General features: G+C 42.7%; 1 protein-coding gene across 1 annotated transcript; it reads left to right on the top strand.

Moving 5' to 3' along the window:
- Positions 1 to 3,097: 3,097 nt before the first annotated feature.
- On the top strand, positions 3,098 to 17,878 carry RAD21L1 (RAD21 cohesin complex component like 1). The gene is made up of 13 exons (XM_064465331.1): positions 3,098 to 3,241; positions 4,733 to 4,901; positions 6,245 to 6,344; positions 7,835 to 7,941; positions 8,330 to 8,515; positions 9,130 to 9,231; positions 10,217 to 10,330; positions 11,373 to 11,602; positions 12,935 to 13,037; positions 13,677 to 13,816; positions 14,525 to 14,611; positions 15,318 to 15,395; positions 16,822 to 17,878. The coding sequence occupies exons 1-13, from the start codon at positions 3,098 to 3,100 to the stop codon at positions 17,008 to 17,010; spliced, it is 1,749 nt and encodes a 582-aa protein (XP_064321401.1). The 3' UTR covers positions 17,011 to 17,878.
- Positions 17,879 to 18,204: the final 326 nt, after the last annotated feature.

Here is an 18,204-nt window from a genome sequence, read left to right as displayed (position 1 = left end):
AGGGCTGGAGGGTGTGGGATGGGCAGCCCAAAAGCCTTCCCCAGCCCGATCCCAAGCTGGCTGAGCCTGAGGCTGGGGGCTGCCAAGGGCCGCTCTGTTCCCGGGCCACTGGCACTGAAGAAATAGGAGGAGAGATGGAAACAGCCAAGATTTATGCTGCCAGCGCAGGAGCAAAGAGAGGAGGGAGACAGCCAAGGTCAGAGACAGCACTGCCAAAATTCACAATGAATCTGCAGGAGCGCTGGAGGGGAAAGACCAAGGGCTTGGAAAGAAATGGAAAGAGGAGGGAAGGAAGAAGATGGAGCAGGGCAAGGGAGTGAGGGGATGGAGATGCCAGAGATGGGGATAGGGACATGCTGCTGCTCAGCCAAAATGATTAAACAGGGATGAGAGGGGCAGTGAATGGGAGCCCCAAGTCAGCAGAGGAGATGGCAGGAGCAGGAATGGGAGGGAGCCGGGAGGGCTGTGGGTATGCCTCTGTCCCTCTGGGCCCCTCCAGTGCATGCCTGTGCAGCACAGCCCAGTTTTGGGGTGTGCAGCACTGACCCTGATCCAGCCCCACCACGGAAGTGAAGTTTCATTCCTGCCTCCTTAGTATTCACAACATCCTACGGCAGAGCAAATGCCTGCAGCCAGCACGGCTCAAGGTGACTTGGAGGTCAGGGAAGCAGCAGCCAGGCAATTTGGGAGCCAGCTGCTGGTTCCACACCAGCGGGGAGATCCAGTGGTTTGCAACAACTGGAGGTGCTTGGCACATTGTGGTCTCTTGTCCTGGCATGACTGGTCCCTGCGTGCCATGGACGCAGCACCCCGGTGCTCCCTGTGCATTTGAGGACACACACAGTGTTGGCTGCCCGTCGGGTTTCTGAACCTGCAAAGTGCCCCCAGGAGCTTTTGCCCTCAACAAGGTAGGCAGGGCTGGCTCTACACCCTGGGGCTGGAAATTGGCCACTGCACAAGGGAGGGCTGGAGCTGGCACAGCTGGATACCAGCGCGGGTGGTTTCCCTCTCGCAGGGTGCTGAGTGCCAGGGCAGGCTTGATGCCCCTGCAAAGGCAGTGGGTGCCTGCTTTGTGGCTTCCAGGGGCTCCTCCAGGTCCCCACTGGGGATGGTCGCTCCAAGGGTATTTTATAGCAGAACCGCCCTTCCCTCCCCGAACAGCAAAATCCCAGCCCAGGGTACCAGCTCTGCCCAGAGGCAGCCAGAGGGACAGAGCCCTGCCCTCTAATAAGACCAGCTGCAGAGCCACACCATGAAGAGGCTCAAAACTTTCCTGGTGATAATTAAGATCTAATTATCTTCAGCTAACACCAGGCTGCTGGAGAGACGGGGAAAACCACAGGTGCCCTGTGATACAGCAACAGCTGATGTGCTGGGCTGTGGCTCAGGAGCACCAGGAGACTTACTGTGCTCTGCCTGAGTATAAAGCAAAGTACAGAAAGCATAAAGCAGAGGGCTGACAAATGCCCTTCCCCTTTTTTTTCCCCTTTGGCTGGTGACATATAGGCATGCTTGTGTGTGCAGACATGCTGCCTCATCTTCTTGGTGGCCACACACCTTTACCCTTATCCCCCTGCAGAAAGATCAGATCTGAAGGTTTTCGTTTTTTCCTTTCTGCAAATTTTCTTCACCAACACAGTTATAGTGAACATGCCCAGAGCTACGCAGGACATGCTCACCTGCAGAGAAAGAGATGGGGTGGCGCCCCCCAAGAGGGCTTTTAAAATGTCAAGGGCAAAAGAGGTTGGGAGGAGGAAGAGAGTCCTGGGGAGGTGTTCTCTGTTCACAGGAACTTAAATGAGGTGAGCAACATCGTGCTCCTGGAAATGCACGCATGTATGCTTCTTGTTAGCCCCAGGAAGGCAATGGGGATTTATTTATACCAAGAGCTGTACCAGCCGGTCCCTGCCTGCGAAGCCAAGGGGACTCGCCTGCCCGGGAGCTGCGCCGCTGCACCCACCCGGGGCTCTGCAGACCCGCGCAAAAGCGAGCAAAGCCGCTGCAGAGGCCGTGGCCAAGAGCTGCCGCGCTGCCCCTGCAAAGACAGCCAGGGGCTTCTCCGGGGTACCCCGAGGGGCTGCTGGCTGGCTCCGAGGACCGGGAGCCCGCCGGGAGCAGGGCCAGCCCTCCCGGGCACCGGCCGCGCAACGGGGGCCGGGCCGGGCCGGCGCTCGGCGCGCTCGCGCTCCCGCCTTTTGGCGGGAGCGCGCAGGGAGCCGCCGGCAGAGGCGCGCTGCCGCCGCAGTGGCTGAGGAAGGTCGGCTGGTCCTCGGGCCCTGCTAAATCCCTCCTATCCCCGCAGTGCCCGGTGGGGTCCCCACTAAATCTCCCTCCATTTCCTCAGCGCCTGTCTGGGTCCCTCTATCCCACCAGAATCCCTCTAAATCCCTCCCTCGTTGCCTCAGCACCCGCTTGGGTCCCCCATCCCCTCAGATCCTGCTGAATCCCCCCCCCCGTCCCCACAGCGCCTGGCTGTGTCACCCCATCACCTCAGGGTCCCATGAAATCCTCGTCATCTCCTCAGTGCCCAGCTGGATCCCTACATCCTCTCAGGTCCCAGTAAATCCCCCTTGTCCCTTCAGGGTCTTGCTAAATCCCCCCATCCCCTCAGCACCCAGCTTGGTCCCCCTATCCCCTCAGATCCCACTAAATCCCCCCATCCCCTCAGCACCCAGCTTGGTCCCCCTATCCCCTCAGATCCCACTAAATCCCCCCCATCCCCTCACCACCCAGCTGGGTTCCCCCATCCCCTCAGATCCCACTAAATCCCCCCCATCCCCTCACCACCCAGCTGGGTTCCCCCATCCCCTCAGATCCCACTAAATCCCCCCCATCCCCTCACCACCCAGCTGGGTTCCCCCGTCCCCTCAGATCCCACTAAATCCCCCCGTCCCCTCACCACCCAGCTGGGTTCCCCCATCCCCTCAGATCACACTAAATCCCCCTGTCCCCTCAGTGCCTAACTGGATCCCCCCATACCCTCAGGTCCCACTAGATCCCTCTGCCCGCCTTGTGCCCCAGGACCCTCCTCTGTTGGAAGGGGAAGAGCCTAGGGAGGTGGCAGCAGGGTTGGCCTGTGAGCCTCGGCCCAGGCGCCATGTTCTACATGCATGTGCTCGTCAATAAGCGCGGGCCGTTGGCCAAGATATGGCTTGCTGCCCACTGGGAAAAGAAGCTCACCAAAGCTCATATATTTGAGTGCAATTTAGAGACTACAGTTGAAAAGATCATCTCGCCAAAGGTACGCTATTAAATGAGAAGGTGTCTTCTGGCAAATTCTGGGGTAGAGGTGTTCATCCTTTGTAGGGAACAGGACTGTTGCAATTGTGGAGACTGGCTTTAGGACAAATTTGCGGCTATTTCAAAACCAGTGTGAGGTAAACTCCTCCTCTGATTTTATTCAGTTCTTGCTTGGATAAAATATCCATCCTGTTAAATGACAGCTATATAAATATTTTACTCCTGGCGATCTGTGGCATACATTTATGTACAGTGTAAGAAAATGTTACCACAGTATATTCAAATGTATTTTTCTGCACACTGATAGAGCCCCAGGGAGCACTCTGTGGGCACTGCTGGCCAAGGGATCATGGTACATGGGTTTGAGCTGCTCATGAGGAAACACGAGCCCATCCATGCGGTGTGGTGGGGTAGCACTGGTCTTTCTTCAGAGACTTTGAGTACCAGCTGTAGTTATTGTTCAGCATAATTTGGGAAATGCTGGTATTTGAGGAAATGGTCTCAAAAAGATGGAGAAGTCAGCTGCTTAACCAAAGTCTAGGGACTAAGAAAACTGCCATGAAATTGTACACAGACCATTTGAGGAGAATGCTTTTGCTGATCTCATAATAAATAACTTTTGACATGTTGTAACCATCCTTCCACTTTCAGTGGACTTCTTCCAGGTCCCCCTTTATAAGCCATTAGATATAAAATTAAGCATACATAGTGCTTGTGAGAGACTCTGTATGAACAGACCTGGAGGCTGAAGTCCTCTGTTTATCACGGATAAGGTATGACTCAAGCAAGCACAGATGCAGACAGTCAAGTATCCATGACTCAGTCCTTGGCCTCGCCGTTGCAATTGCATTCAAGGGAACAGTGAGGAATGCTTTGCACTGTCACTAATCGATGGCTAAAGAAAGCCAAGGCTTTCAGCTGGTGCAAGCAGATTTTTTTTTTCTCCATGAAAACACCTGCTTGATATTTGATAGTCTGAAATTAATTTGTCTGTCTTGCACCGGTTATGATTAACTGAACGTTGTTAAAGTGATATTATTTGGAAGTGTTTTCCAAGAGGTGCTAGTTGAGTACCCTCTACTTCCCCTTGCACGCTGTCCTGTCTAGCAGCTGCATGACCACCCTGAGTACGCTTGGTGCAAGAAGACTTTGCATAAATAAGGGCATAGGTAAGGTGTCTGCTCACTTAAATAACCAAAGTGTCAAATACTGGGATACGCGCAGCTACTTTCTGTTTCAGGATGTGTTACACTGTTCATTGGCAGTCAGCCGAGATGTTTTAGATAAAGTAAGAGCATCAGTTCAGGACTCGTGCTTTGGCATGGCAGTGTTTAGGAACAAAAGCGACTAGTGCCTGGCTCTGAAAATTGATTTCTGTTTACGATCCTTTATATTGGTACAAAGCCCTGTTGAATTTCATAGAGCTCTGTACCAGTGTATTTTAGAACTCTGTTACTGCCATATAATATTTTCACTTTAATGTTTTTGCCAAAAATACTATGTCCTAAACAACTTTTTAAAATCATCACAGTTTACCATAGCTCTACGAACTTCTGGACACTTGCTCCTAGGAGTGGTGCGGATTTACCACAGGAAAGCAAAGTACCTCTTGGCTGACTGTAGTGAAGCTTTGACAAAAATGAAGACAGCCTTTCGCCCAGGTATGTACAGAAATCTGCATTTCTTCCATCTGTGTCCTTTATAGCTCTCAATTTAAAAGTTAATTTTGGGTGTTTCTGTTAAAAACACATTATGGATCCCAAAGGAAATTGAACTTATTGGTGCCTACTGCTGATGTGGTAGTCTGGCTTAATTTAAAGCCATTTCAGGTCTTTGACTCCTTTAAAAGAAGTAGTATCTTAAGTGGCCTTATGAGAAGAAGCTTGAAGTCAGCCTCCGTTGCTCGATAATTAATTTTAATTTCTGATGACACCAACAACATGTCTAGTAGTGTGTTAGTGCCAGATCTGACAGTGAGTTTTGAGCCTTAGCCATGTAGCCAGGGAGAAGGGAGCAGAGATGACTGGATCCTTTTCCAGTGGGCTGGACGTTTGTCATACTCAGGCACCAAATGGGGAGGCACTGTTGCATAAAAAAAGGCTAAGAACAGGACACCAGCATTTATTCACGTGCTTTGTGACCTGGTCTGTTTACAGAATAGTGAATATCTACTCTACATTATTCTCAAGGACACCATAATGATTAGTTAGTTAATATTTGTAAACATTTTGAAATCTCTAGAAAAAACACTTAAGATAAGTACGCAGTGCTATCTATTTTGAATAGATACTGTAGTAGCTTATAGAGGACTGTGCCACACAAAATCAAGACACAATGGTCACAATTGCAGCAAGGGAGAGTCCAACTAAATATAAAGGGGGGAAAAATCTCAGTGGAAGCGGTAAAATGCTGAAACAAAGCTGTGCAGGGATGCTGTGGAATCTTCAGCAGCAGAAATAGTCCAAAGTGATCTGACTTAGAAATTAACCCTGTTTTGAGCAAAAGGTTGGATTAGCTGACCTTCAGAAATCCCTTCTGATGCGAATTGTTCCAGGATTCTCTGATTACCAAGTATTTGCAGTCTCACTTTATAATTATTTAATGCTGGAGAATAATGTTACACAGACACTGGAGAGAAAAGGAAAATGCAATAATTCATTTGAAGTGGTATGAAAGGCTCTAGGCTAAATGCCAGCTGTGAGAATCTTTCAGGGATTTAAAGTAGCTGGTCATAAACCCAAGGTATTTGCAGTATTTCAGGTCCTGTAGCAGCAGACCCTTCTGTATCTGTCTGTAAAAAAATATGGCTTCTAAATGATATGTAAACTAAGGATTTTAATTCCACTTTGGAGTCCTGTTGACAAAGTGCCTAAGCTTTACCTTTCTGTTATTTAGAATGGCAGCAGACCTTCCTGACAGGTTTATAATCTTAGTATATGTACTGGGGAGACCATTACTTTTATTTTATTGATACTTATTTTGTTATGTTGTCTGTTTCTTTTAGGACTTGTTGACCTTCCAGAAGAGAACTTTGAGGCTGCTTATCAGTCCATTACATTACCTGAAGAATTTCATGATTTTGAAACACCACTACCTGATTTAAAGTAAATGCTTCCCTAGTTTTTATTCATTATTTTAGTATTTTCAGAAGTAAAAGATATCCTTGCTGTTATCTGATGAAAACTCAGATGGAATTGTTTTGATTTGGTAACTGAATTCTGCTAAATTCTGAGCCAGCTTTACAAGGCCACAGTCACAGGAACTGTGCTTTTGTAGAGTTTCTTGAAGTCCGTTTAATCAACAGACCTTTACAATGAAATAATGTGTTGAACTTAGACTTCAGGATTTGCTAATTTTATATTGTCTGAGTGAAGCCTGCAGACAAGTTACTGACCTCAAGAGAAGATAACAAAGTTAGTATAAATCCTGTTGTAAGACCAAGGAAGCTCTGGCTGGTAGCTCACCATGTTGTACTGTTCCATCGTGTAGCTGCATTTAATTTTGGCCCCATTGCTCTTTGGGGCCGGGGCATTTTATCAGCAGTAGTCAGCTTGGCTCCTGATGAAAAGCCAGCATATTTCTTTGGCTTTTCTGACACAAGTCAGTATTAATGTCGAAAAACTGATAAAAAGCAGGAGGCCAAGACATGTTTCTGATGGCTCTGGTGCCACCAAAGGTCCAGGATAACAGACTTCCACTGAGGCCTCCCCTGTACCTCGTCATAGATACAGTTTGATGGGATCTGTAAGTGTTTAGTATTTTGTAAGCACAGCTGTGATGTAATACTATTTATTCAAGTACCTCAGTGTGCTAACTCTGTAAAGTGTACCTTTTCTGCCTCCCCAAAGTGTCCCTGCAGTTTGATTTACAGATGATGGTGTTACACTAATTAGATGCCTTCTGTGTGACAAGTGTCTGGAATATAGAAGGGCTTGGGTTTGAACAAACTCACACAATCCCACGTTTACTGGCAAATGAGAGTGGAGAAATATGAAATATGGAGAGGAGGATGGGTGCCTCCCTCATCCTGTCTGCTGTTTCTTGAGGGGGTTGCTTGCTGAGTATACATCTGGATCATTTGTTCGTGGAGTTCCAGGTGTGGGGAGTATTTCAAAGTTCAGTTAGCTGAACGCTTTCCCCTCCCTCATGGACCTCTCCCCAGCTATTGGGCTGCTATGGATGTTTCAGGTTCAGCTTTCCCTGTACCATGTACGCTGGAGATTGCATAGAAACTTTGGCTAGTAAAGAAGGCAGTTGCTTACTTGCTTAGAGGTATCAATTTTAATAAACGTATAGCACCTGTTTTCCATATGCTTATTTTTAGCTTTTAGAGGAAATTCAAAGCAGTGAATTTTATTAATAAAACCTTAAATAGCTTGAATGCAGATAGCTTTGGGAAACAGTTGTTCTCTCTCCACAGAAGTGAGGATCAGCTGGGGTACTTTCAATGCTGTAGAAAACAGAAGCTGTCTTTTGGGGTTTTATCATAAAACATCAGGCTTGAAGACTGTTCAGAAACAAGTTTTCACATTCCAGAAAAATGGTGAATGGGTTTCACTTCACCCTATATTTTGTATAATGTTTTCTTCATCAGTGCCATTGATGTTGCTGAACATTTTACCTTGAATCAGAGCAGAGCTGAAGACATCACACTTACAGAGGATTACGAACGCAATATACTTCTCTGTGATAGAAACCTTGGTGAGAGAAGTTGAGAAATTAGAAATATTCCATAAGGAAAAGTGTGTTTTATGCAAAATTTTGTACAGTCTGAGTCCTTTTCACATGTGAAAAAGATAGTATTAAAAGCACATTTCTTTCATGCTTGTGCTGATTGGCCTGTCATACCATCTCATGCTTAATTTTTTGTGTACATATTCTGCCTAAGTAATATAATATGATATCAGAGTCTGAGAATAAAATCCAACATTTTCTGCTTTTTACTGAATTAGCTATTTATTCTGTTTGAGGTATGGGATATCTTACAATCTTTTAAATTTTAAAAATTATTTGATAAATTAGGAAATGGATAAATATGTGTTTCAAAAACTCATGCAGATGAAGCATCAGAAATTCTGTGTTTATTCAGATGAAGAACCAGATGCACTACGAAAACAGAGGTTCTTTGACAGCAGCATCTTAATGAGCAGTAACAGTCTTGTGGCTGATCACAACTCTGCGAGCGCGACTAGAGGCAATTCTGCACTGCATGAAGATGCTTGCTGTTTTGAGCACGACTGTTTTGGAGACGAGGAGGACGCTGCAGATATGATTGGTAGGGTTTGCCACAGATAAACAGAATTAGGTTCTTTCAAATATTTTTATTCTTACAGGAAAACAAACGAGACAACATGAAAGTGATTGTTGACAAACAAAAAATCCATATTTTTTGTGGGTTTCATACTGCATTTTTTTCTACTTGTCACTACATCTATGATCACTTAGACATTGCCAAGTAAAATTGTTTTAAAGGAGATATTTCCGTTTTTTAGAATTAAAGTCATCCAACTTATACTTAATGTTTAACAATTTAATTTATATTTTCAAAGGTGAAATACTGCAGCATTTTTATCCTTATTGCTGTAATAACAAAAGCAGCAAAGTAGCTTCTATATCTTTACTGTTTCGAGTATTTACGTAAAGCTTGATAGATTTACACCTTTTCAGCAATATCAATGTCATACTTTTCAAAGAAAAGGTGGAAATCTCAACATTAAGGCTAATGTTCTCCTTTTTGTATGGTTGAAGGCAGATGTATCATTGACAGCCATCCATGGAAGCTGAGCTTTTTTTTTTACACAAAATTAACGTTAAATAAGTAACATAAGTCAGGCTATTTCCTGACTACTAAGGCTTATAATGATTAAAACTAAGCATTTTGTATTTAAGAAATCCTGTTGAGGGATGAGCAAAGTGGCCTAGATAAAGACATTCTTGATATGGAGGAAGAACGTCCTTTGTCACAAGATCTGCCAGAGAACAGCACATCCAGTGAGTTTGCAGCATCCGTTCTTACTCTCACAAACCCTCTGTTCCTGTATTAACACCCGAAGTTACATTCAGCTTTGTATAATACCCGGTGCCTTTTTCCATTGTTAATGTCTTTCACTTTTTTTCTAATATACTTCATCCATCATTTTAGGTAAAATTTTATTTGACCTAGGGATTCCAGGTTTGTAAGTTGGCATTGCTTAGAAGCACTTTTATATGATCTCCTGTTGGATACGCTGTTGATCCACCCTGCTGCCTAGGCAGTGCGGTATCACTTTTGTACGGGAAAGGAAGCTGAATGGGTACACTGTAACTCTGAACTTTGCCTATGAATATTTCTGGCTTTATATTTCAGTGACAAATGGCACTTTAGTAGTCCATAAAGGTGTTGTTAGTCTTCTTTTGGTTTGATTTCAGTGAAATTAATTTTTGAAAAGTGTTTCTGGATTTTTTTTTGTATCTTAAACCCTTATACCCCCATCACACTGTTAAAACTGAGTTTAAAACTGAGTTAAAACTGAGTAAGTAAGTGTTACTTAGTAACTGAGTAAGTGTTAAAACTGAGTAAGCTGGAACAGCTTTAAGGGGAACAGTGGCACTTGCCCCTCCTTGCACTAGTCCTGGTACTACCTGTTCCTTTTATGTTGACAGAAATGTCCACATTGCCATGCAGTTGCCTGGAACTGGAAACAGATACATATTGAAAATAAACACTTTTTGTCAGGTGGGTTTTCCTCTGCATCAGTTCCTCAGTCCATTCCACCACCCAGTCACACCGGTTCTGCAGTCGGCAAAGGAAAGCGTGCAGTGCAGGTTGTGAGCAGCAGCAGTGCCAGTTGTTACTGGTTAAAGTGACTATGAGATTATAGACAAAATCATAGTTTTCTAATTCTGACCTTTTTTGTCTGATGTAATGAGACTGAGAAGTTATTCCAGCTTGTAAACTTTCTTTTTTATTTGGGTTATTTTCTGGGTTTTCTTACAGTTGAGTCCAACTGCGCAGACACCACCATTAAGAAAGTCAGTCACCTCACGAATGAGACAATACTTTTCTTGAAAGGAGAAGAAGGATTTGTGCTTGAGCCCGTTGACGACACAGGTCAGAACTTGACCAGATTCTTGCTGAATATTTGGGTTACTAGGTTTGGTTTTTTTCTTGTTAGTGAAAATATTTGCAAGACACATTATTCCCGCTTTAGATTTCATCTGCTCCTGCTGTCAGAGACCTATTTTATGGGAACTGTTATACAGAAACAATATCGAGTTATTCATCTGACCTGCCTAAATCTCTGCTTAGAGTTTCTTTCACATACCAAATCAAGTTTTGTTGCTCTGTCATTCTGCTACCAGTGCAATCCTGGCCTGTTCATGAGAGTTACTGAAGTTTCAGCTGAAGAACTTTTATTGCTAGTGACATATCAGTGATTTTTTTGTGTAAAATAACAAACTTAAAACTTTCAGGCCTTTGTAAAGTTTTGTATTGTGAACTTCAAATTTAATAAGATCCAAAAAGAAAAATGTTTCATTTCTTCTGTGAGTAAATCTAAATGTTACCTATCACGTTGGTGGCTGGTAGCAAATAAACAAGTTCATGTTGACACTAATATTTAGAATATTGGAATTTTCCAGCCTGTCAAAATAATATTCAGGAAGTTATGGTCATATAACCAATCCGTGTCTTTCTTTTGTATTTACTATGTACATCTTAATTAAATTGCTAAAGGATGAAACTGACAAATACAGGTATTAATTACGAGGTACTGAAACCTGTTGAGTACATCAGCAGTTCTTGGAACAATTAACTTCCTGGTGGATTAAAGATAGCTTATTTAGTCTTGTTGGCATATCATGTGTTCTCATTAAGTCCTCATGTTCCCAGTTCTTTAGTACAATAGTCATATGTCTTCTGTAATTAAACATATGTGAATTTCAAGTACTAGAATACAAAGAGTATACTTTGCGAAGACTTTTGGAGAAATGGCACATGCACTTGTACTTTGATTTTTCAAGTCTGTGTGAGGTTTCAGGAGGTCAGCAGCCTGGTTTTTTGGTTGGTTCACAGTGCTTTTTTTTGTGCTTAAGTGTTCTGTGAATAGACCTTATTAGATCTTTTTTTTTTTTAAAATACTTGTTATATTTAGCTATCACCCAGAGAAAAAAAAATAAAAGAAAGAGGAAGTTGCTTGTGGATGTAGACAAGGAGATCAGCTGCAATGCTATATACAACCAACTTAACAATTGCACGGACATCCTTGCTCCGTTGGACCTTGCACCACCAACAAAAAAAACAATGATGTGGAAGAAATCAGGAGGCGTGGATAAACTCCTGTCCCACGCTACACAGCCTGTGGTTCATGCTGAGCTGCAAATGGTAAAGATTAATTCCTTGTAGGTTTTTCTGCCACTGTCTAGGTTACGGGACTGTTGCACATCTAGGATCTAACTGTGATTTTGCAGACTTGATTTTAGGGGAACTAGCAAACTGCAGGTGCATAGCGTTGTTGAAAGTATTGTTTTGCCATACAGTTCAGTTGGATACCTGATGGTTGTTTGCATACTCACCACTAATTGCTTCATCAGAAAGAGCATCTGTAGAGCTCACAGCCTTCATTTCCAGCACTCCAACAAGTGAAAAATGACAAAGAATCTTTGAGATCTGATGTTTCATTTCACATACTGGCACCTGACTCATTGTACAGTAATACACAACTTTTTAGATTTCCATCAATTTCTTTCCTACTTTCTACTTTGTTTTATTATTTTCTGGTTTGTTTCTGCTCTGTAATTAATGTGAGACCACATTTTTCTTCTGCATTTACTTTAAAGGTACATCAGGCTTAAACGTGACTGTTATTATTATATTGTTATTGGCTTTGGAAAGATGGTATACCAATATGTTTTGTACTTTCCCAACTGGAGATAAACTTTCCAGCTGGAGAGCAGTCAGGGACTTGCCTTTCAGATTAAGAGGTTCACAATCACTCTGTCACTTTGGCTAGAAGGCTGGGCTAGACTGCCCTTTCCTGTGGCCATGGACCTTACCGCTCTTTCTGCACAAGAAAGACGTACTGCTTTCATGGAAATATGATCTATCAAAGCCTCTCGTGTCCCCACGTAGTATCTGACAGATCATTCAAAGAAGACTTAAGTTTAGAGCTGGTGATAAGAGAAAGAAGAGGTCAACGTGTATACAAGATGATATGGAAAGGTATAGTGTGAACTATGTGCAGCAGCCTTATGTTAATCACAGTATTTCTTCTGTAGCTTGGAGATATTTGGGAGGCATGGTCTGCAGGCAAACAGGGTTCAGCACAGCTTCACCACTTAGAGTCAAGGTGCAGAATTGCAGTTTGCTCTTTATGAGGATGAAACATACTCGCACACCAGTACATGGGGAGAGGAATCCACACACAGATAACTGCAGATGTTGTTTTTTTTAATTTCATCCCTCCTTACTGTCTGGCTTCAAGGAAAAATAAACCAAATTGTTTCTTAGACATTTCTTCATGAGTTCAGTGCCAAAGTTGAAGCTGCAGAAGATTACTTTTTTTAAAAAATTGTAGGTTTTTTGAATGACCTAATTCAAATCTCTAAATTCTAGATTGCAGTAACTAATATACAGCTCACATTCATACCTTTGTGTTGATGTTTGCAAATAAGCTAACATTATATTCAGAAAGCAAACAAAAATAACTGTTTTCAGTTGTTTGCAAAATGCTTCAAGAGCTGCGGATATAAGATGAGAAGAAAGGGAGTACAGAGGGAGTCTGAAATGGAAGGAACAAGAAAAGAGCAAGATACCACAGGTAATATTTTAGATCTGATGTTGCAGAATTAGCTGTTAGAAAATATTTTCTATTTTACATAATGTTTGAGAAACACTTGCATGGTGTTTGTGTGCAGTATTCTACAAACCAAAGCTTGTGGCATAAGGAGGTCTTGTTGGTTTCACCTTTGGTTTCTCTAAATGTCTACCAAACTCCAGATTATTTTTTTTAAAAAAAAGCTTCCCACTTATTCTGAGTTTAACCAAACTGCTCTCCAAATTTCCAAACTCATGTAAATAACTTCTATTTGTATCTTGAAGATTGTGTTTTGGTTAATAACAAGCAAGAAGAAATCTTCCATTTTAGATTTCCTGATGTATCTGCTTTCACTCCATTGCTCTGCTAGAAATATAATCTGTATGGCTGCCTCAGAAGTTGATCAAAAAACCCACCTCCTGCAAGTCCATATAGGTCAACTTTTAGAAAAGAAAAAACTCTCTTGGAAGGTTCTGCTTCTTCTGTGATCATATTGGGAATGATATTTAGTCTATATTTATTCTTTCTGGCTCAAAGATTGCTGACCAGGGTGTGATTTTTGTTTTTCAGTATTGTTTTTTTTTAAGGGCAGTGATTCACAGTAATTTCCTCTTAAACCTTGTTCTTTTTTTATTAATACAGAGATGCTGATAGTAGAAGAGCCAAGTCATGTGCAGGAGTCAGCTCCTTCAGAGACTGAGAGAAAAATTAGAAATGATTCGTTTATGTTGACATCACAGAATAACAGAAATGAAATTGATGATAACTGTGGTGAAGCTATAGTGAGCAGTTTCCATAAATTTTAGAGACCTAAATGTATTTATTGGTTTCATTTTATGCTAGAGTTCCATTTAAAACATGTTAAGAAATTACTAATATATGTTAGAAAAGGGTGCCAGAGACAGCCAATAGAGCATTAAGTAGCTTGTGTCATGAAAGTTTATTTATAGGCACTTCAGAAGATTCTTATCATCAATTGAACTATTAATTAAAATGTCTGTTAATCAGTATAGATTACAGTCCAATCACTCAGTGTAAAGAGAACTTTAACATGAAATATAGCCTCTTTGTACTGAAGAGATAATAATCTTTATGAAGGATAAAAATTACCTATTATCTAATAACTAAGGTAGCAGAAATTATCTATTTCTGCTATCTTTATTTAGGATAACAAGAAAGGGGATTCTTTAGAGACTATGAGGCTCAATAAAGTTGAAAAGATTGCCACAATTGGACCTAATGGCAGCAGCAAGCGTGGGGTCTGTGCCTGAACTGAGCCCATAGGTGTAGATCCAGCTGTAGGATAAATACCACAGCAAGACAGCAAGGTCCTTTCCTGTGTGAGAAAAGACATGGTAGAGATAGCAACGATGAAATAATTTTTGGAAAACGTTCATTATAATAAATTCTTTGAGCAGAATTATGGAATTGAGAGTTACATTGTATGCATAAATTGTAGTGCCTATTGATCATCCTTTCTGTTCGAACAGCAGGGTGGAACGGCCTTCTCTGAGAGCTCCTCACTGGCAAACAACTCACTGGGCCCAGAAGCTGAAATACAGCAAGCTGAGCTAAATGTACGTGTACCTGAAGCTGACACCTCTGGCTTATTTCAGGATAGAACTGTGTTCTTTCTCAGAAATATTTTTTTAAAAAGTGATGACATCAGGAACTTACAATAATTTTTTATGTACTAACATCATCTTTAGTACATTTTTTCCCAGTCAAATACTTTAATAGCTTGATAACCAGGGATAACTGTATTCCAGTGTTCAAAGGCTGTAGCCTGTGAGGGAGACAGCTTCCTGTAAGAAGGAAAAAGTTTCTGAACTTCTTGGATATGAGGATACTCAGACTTTCTGAAACAAGGGCAGGCTTCTCCTGTCTACTTCAGAGGTTAAGCCCAAAATTTAAAGCCAAATTTTTGAACACCCTTTTTGGCCCCTGACCAGTACGAACACTGTCAGAATCCCAGTTGCGTGGAACAGTATCTTGTTGTGAAGCTGCCTCCCCAAGGCTCACCAGCACTGCTCTCATAGTACCTAATGTGTTGTTGCACCTGATCTGTCTCTTTGTAGTGGAAAGAACTTAGCATTCTTTTCTCTGTTTCACAAAGCCTAGTGCAACTGCAGAAGTGTCATAGGTCCCAGTTACCCTGAGCATGGCTATCAAAACGCACACCTCCAAGTGGATTTTCAATTAGGCTAGAACTCTTCTTTTTATCACCATGGTGTGCAACATTTTACACATGCTGTCTAACCACCTGTTCTGTTTACTCTCGAGGAGCTAATGAGGAACAAGAAAGACAGTGAAGAAATAAGGTGGAGCAAAAGAACTCTTCAGTTATTAAAAACTTTACAGGTACAAGAGCTGGAGTTTGTAATTAGATGCCAAAACCAGGTGTTGATTTCAGTGAGACCATGTCGGAAAATCTCCTACTTGCACAGTTGATCCTATTACTGCCTCTCACATGCAGCATGTAACTGCGATTTATTGGGTATTTATGTTGGAAACCAGGATTCTGAGTGCCTGACATGGTGTCCTCTCCCACAGTGGCTGGAATCACTAGAATTTTCTGAACGTCTGCTTCCACGGCAATGTTTGCTGTAATGCTAAGCCCTTGCTCGCTTCCTTCTATGAGTATGCCCTGGAGTATCTCTCCAAAACCCGGTTCCTAGCTGCTTACAGGTTGCCAGATCTCAGCTGAGGGCTGCAGGGTGCCATCATTTGGCTGTTCATCTGCCTGAGCTGTTTCTGAGATGAAAGCTAGGGAAATGAGTGAGGGATATGTTAAAAAGAAAGCTGGTAACACCTTCTTGAAGAGATTTTAATGCCCCAGTGCTTTCAAGGTGCTTGAAATTTAGCAGAGTGTAGCCCTTGCATCTGCTTTTCTTGCAGAAATCCTTGTAAAACTGGTGAAGCTGTAACGTATGATATCATACATCGTGTCAACAGGACCGTAACAGGAGCAGCACAGGCTGCCCTGATGCTGAATGTCCAAACTCTTGGCTCAATGGCTCAGTGCTGCTCCTTCCTTTTTACCTGGACGAGTGTTTTAATGCTTGGTCTGGTTGGGGGTGGGTAGAAAAACCGCAGCAAAATGTTATTTTCCTTCAGGTCGCTTCTTTAACACAATGTGCCACATGGATGAACGGAGAGTGCCAAAGGTGATAGAGAAATCCAAGCGTGGGCCAGAGGGCATAGGGAGAGGGTTTTGTCTGCAAAATGCCAAACTTTGGTCCAAGCCTTGCTCTCCCCTAGTGCCGGTGTTTGACTTCACAGCCTTCTTGTTTGTTTGGGCTTTTAAAAATTATTTTATGTGAACATATTTCACAGGTTCTGCGCAACACCTGTAAATAAATACTTACATGTAAGTCTAACCATTCAAAACCAAGCAATGACAATGCTCAGTTAGCTGTGACTGAAGTTGCCTGTGATGTAGCTGGTTCTGTGTCCAAAGAACAGGGTACGCAATTATTTTTATTGTTTCGAATCATGAAAGCCATTACAGGTGAGCTTCATCACATGCTTCAGTACAGTCTCACTGAATTCAGTGGAACTGCGGGCATATGTAGATCTTTATAACGTATGTAGGTGCAAGCAATATTAGGGCAGTAAAATGTTAAGAGCCACTTATATAAATGCAGATGCCAAGATAAGATCCTATTTGAGGCGTTCAAGCAGAAACTATTCACTCTGAGCAGTGCTCTTCAGTTCAGACTTGATGGGATCTGGTTTTACTGGCAGTGAAGCTGACCTGACTGATTTTCTTTTCTTCTTTATACAGCACCTGAAGAGATCAGGCATGCGTTCTTTCAGTTTACGGGAGCTCTGTCTTAAAAACAACCGGAAAGAAGCTGCAGCGAAGTTTTACATCTTTCTAGTTCTAAAGAAGCAGTCGGTCATTGAGCTCAGCCAGAGCGCTCCCTTTGCTGACATCACGGCCACCCTTGGCCCGATGTTCAACACTCACTGAAACCATGTAGTATTCGGAGAAGCTAATGAAAAGAAATCGTATTCTAAATTTTTCAGCAAATATGCCTCCTGGAAAAATTATTGAAAGTCTTGTCAGACGGTGGTAACTGAGCAGAGCTCTTTCCCTTATACCACCTCTCAGAACTGCCAAGGAACAGCCTCGTGCCAGTGTGTGACCTCGCTATTCGCTACCAGGGTGTTCACTGGTATGTTAATTTTTCATGTCTGTGTTTACATAATGAGCAGTTACTTATTCTGTTAATAAAATATAGCTACAATACATATTTTACACCAGAGATTTACATCGTGAGGGTTTTTATCAGAGTCCTTAAAAACCTTTCTTAGAGACCAGCTTTGGAGGTTGAATTATTTTTAACGGGGCTTGTGTGTATTAATTATCTACCACCATCAGTAAGAGAAGCCTGTTAAGCTCTCTCTATCGAAAAACGTTGAAATTATTCCTTTCAAAGAATGTTCATTATTTGATATTTTAAGGTCTAGGAAGCTACTGTCTCCAGCATTATTTTCATGTGTTCAGGCAGAGAGAAGTTAGGCTATCCCTAGGAGAGCCACATAAGCCTCATGAAGAAATCCTGCTCCCTAGGAATCCTGCAACTTCAGCTTTCATGGGCCATGTTTTCTTAAAGACTAATACTTTTAAGCGTAGACCTATTTAAAAATAGATGTTGCATTTTTATCTAATTTAAGCTAAGTTTTAACACTTTACTGTCATTTTGTAAAGGCGGTCGTTTTCAGTCACAATAAACCTGCGACGCACGGGCCGGTTGTGTGCGTTTGGCGCTTTAGAGTGTTACGGTGCTGGCGGAAAGCTGCCGGCTCGTAGTATGAAATCAATAAAAATCCCAAGATGTTCCCTTAGTGTGTTGACATTTGTTCTGAAGGATCGGCACTGGCAGCTGCCTGAGCCGTCCTTTGGGTTCGCCTCCTCAGAGTCAATGTTTCTGGTGATTTTCTGAGAATCTGAAAGGACAGATGATATTGTCATCCTGGTTTTCCAGGCATTTGCTTGCCTCGTTTACACCCTATGTGTTCGGCCCTGCTAACGCGTGCTGCTGCTGTCGTGCATTGATTTATTTGTGTGTGCAGGGTTTAGGGAGGGTGGGGAATTGATTTCAAGGCGTCTGTTCAGAGGAGTAAAAGGGGTTTGAAGTGGCTGAGGACCCTGTGCTGGGCA

This window comes from Phalacrocorax carbo, chromosome 14 (genome assembly GCF_963921805.1).
Source record: "Phalacrocorax carbo chromosome 14, bPhaCar2.1, whole genome shotgun sequence".
In the NCBI taxonomy this organism is placed as follows: domain Eukaryota; kingdom Metazoa; phylum Chordata; class Aves; order Suliformes; family Phalacrocoracidae; genus Phalacrocorax; species Phalacrocorax carbo.
The sequence above is the reverse complement of the archived record's forward strand: the minus strand, read 5'-3'. Positions and strand labels throughout refer to the sequence as shown.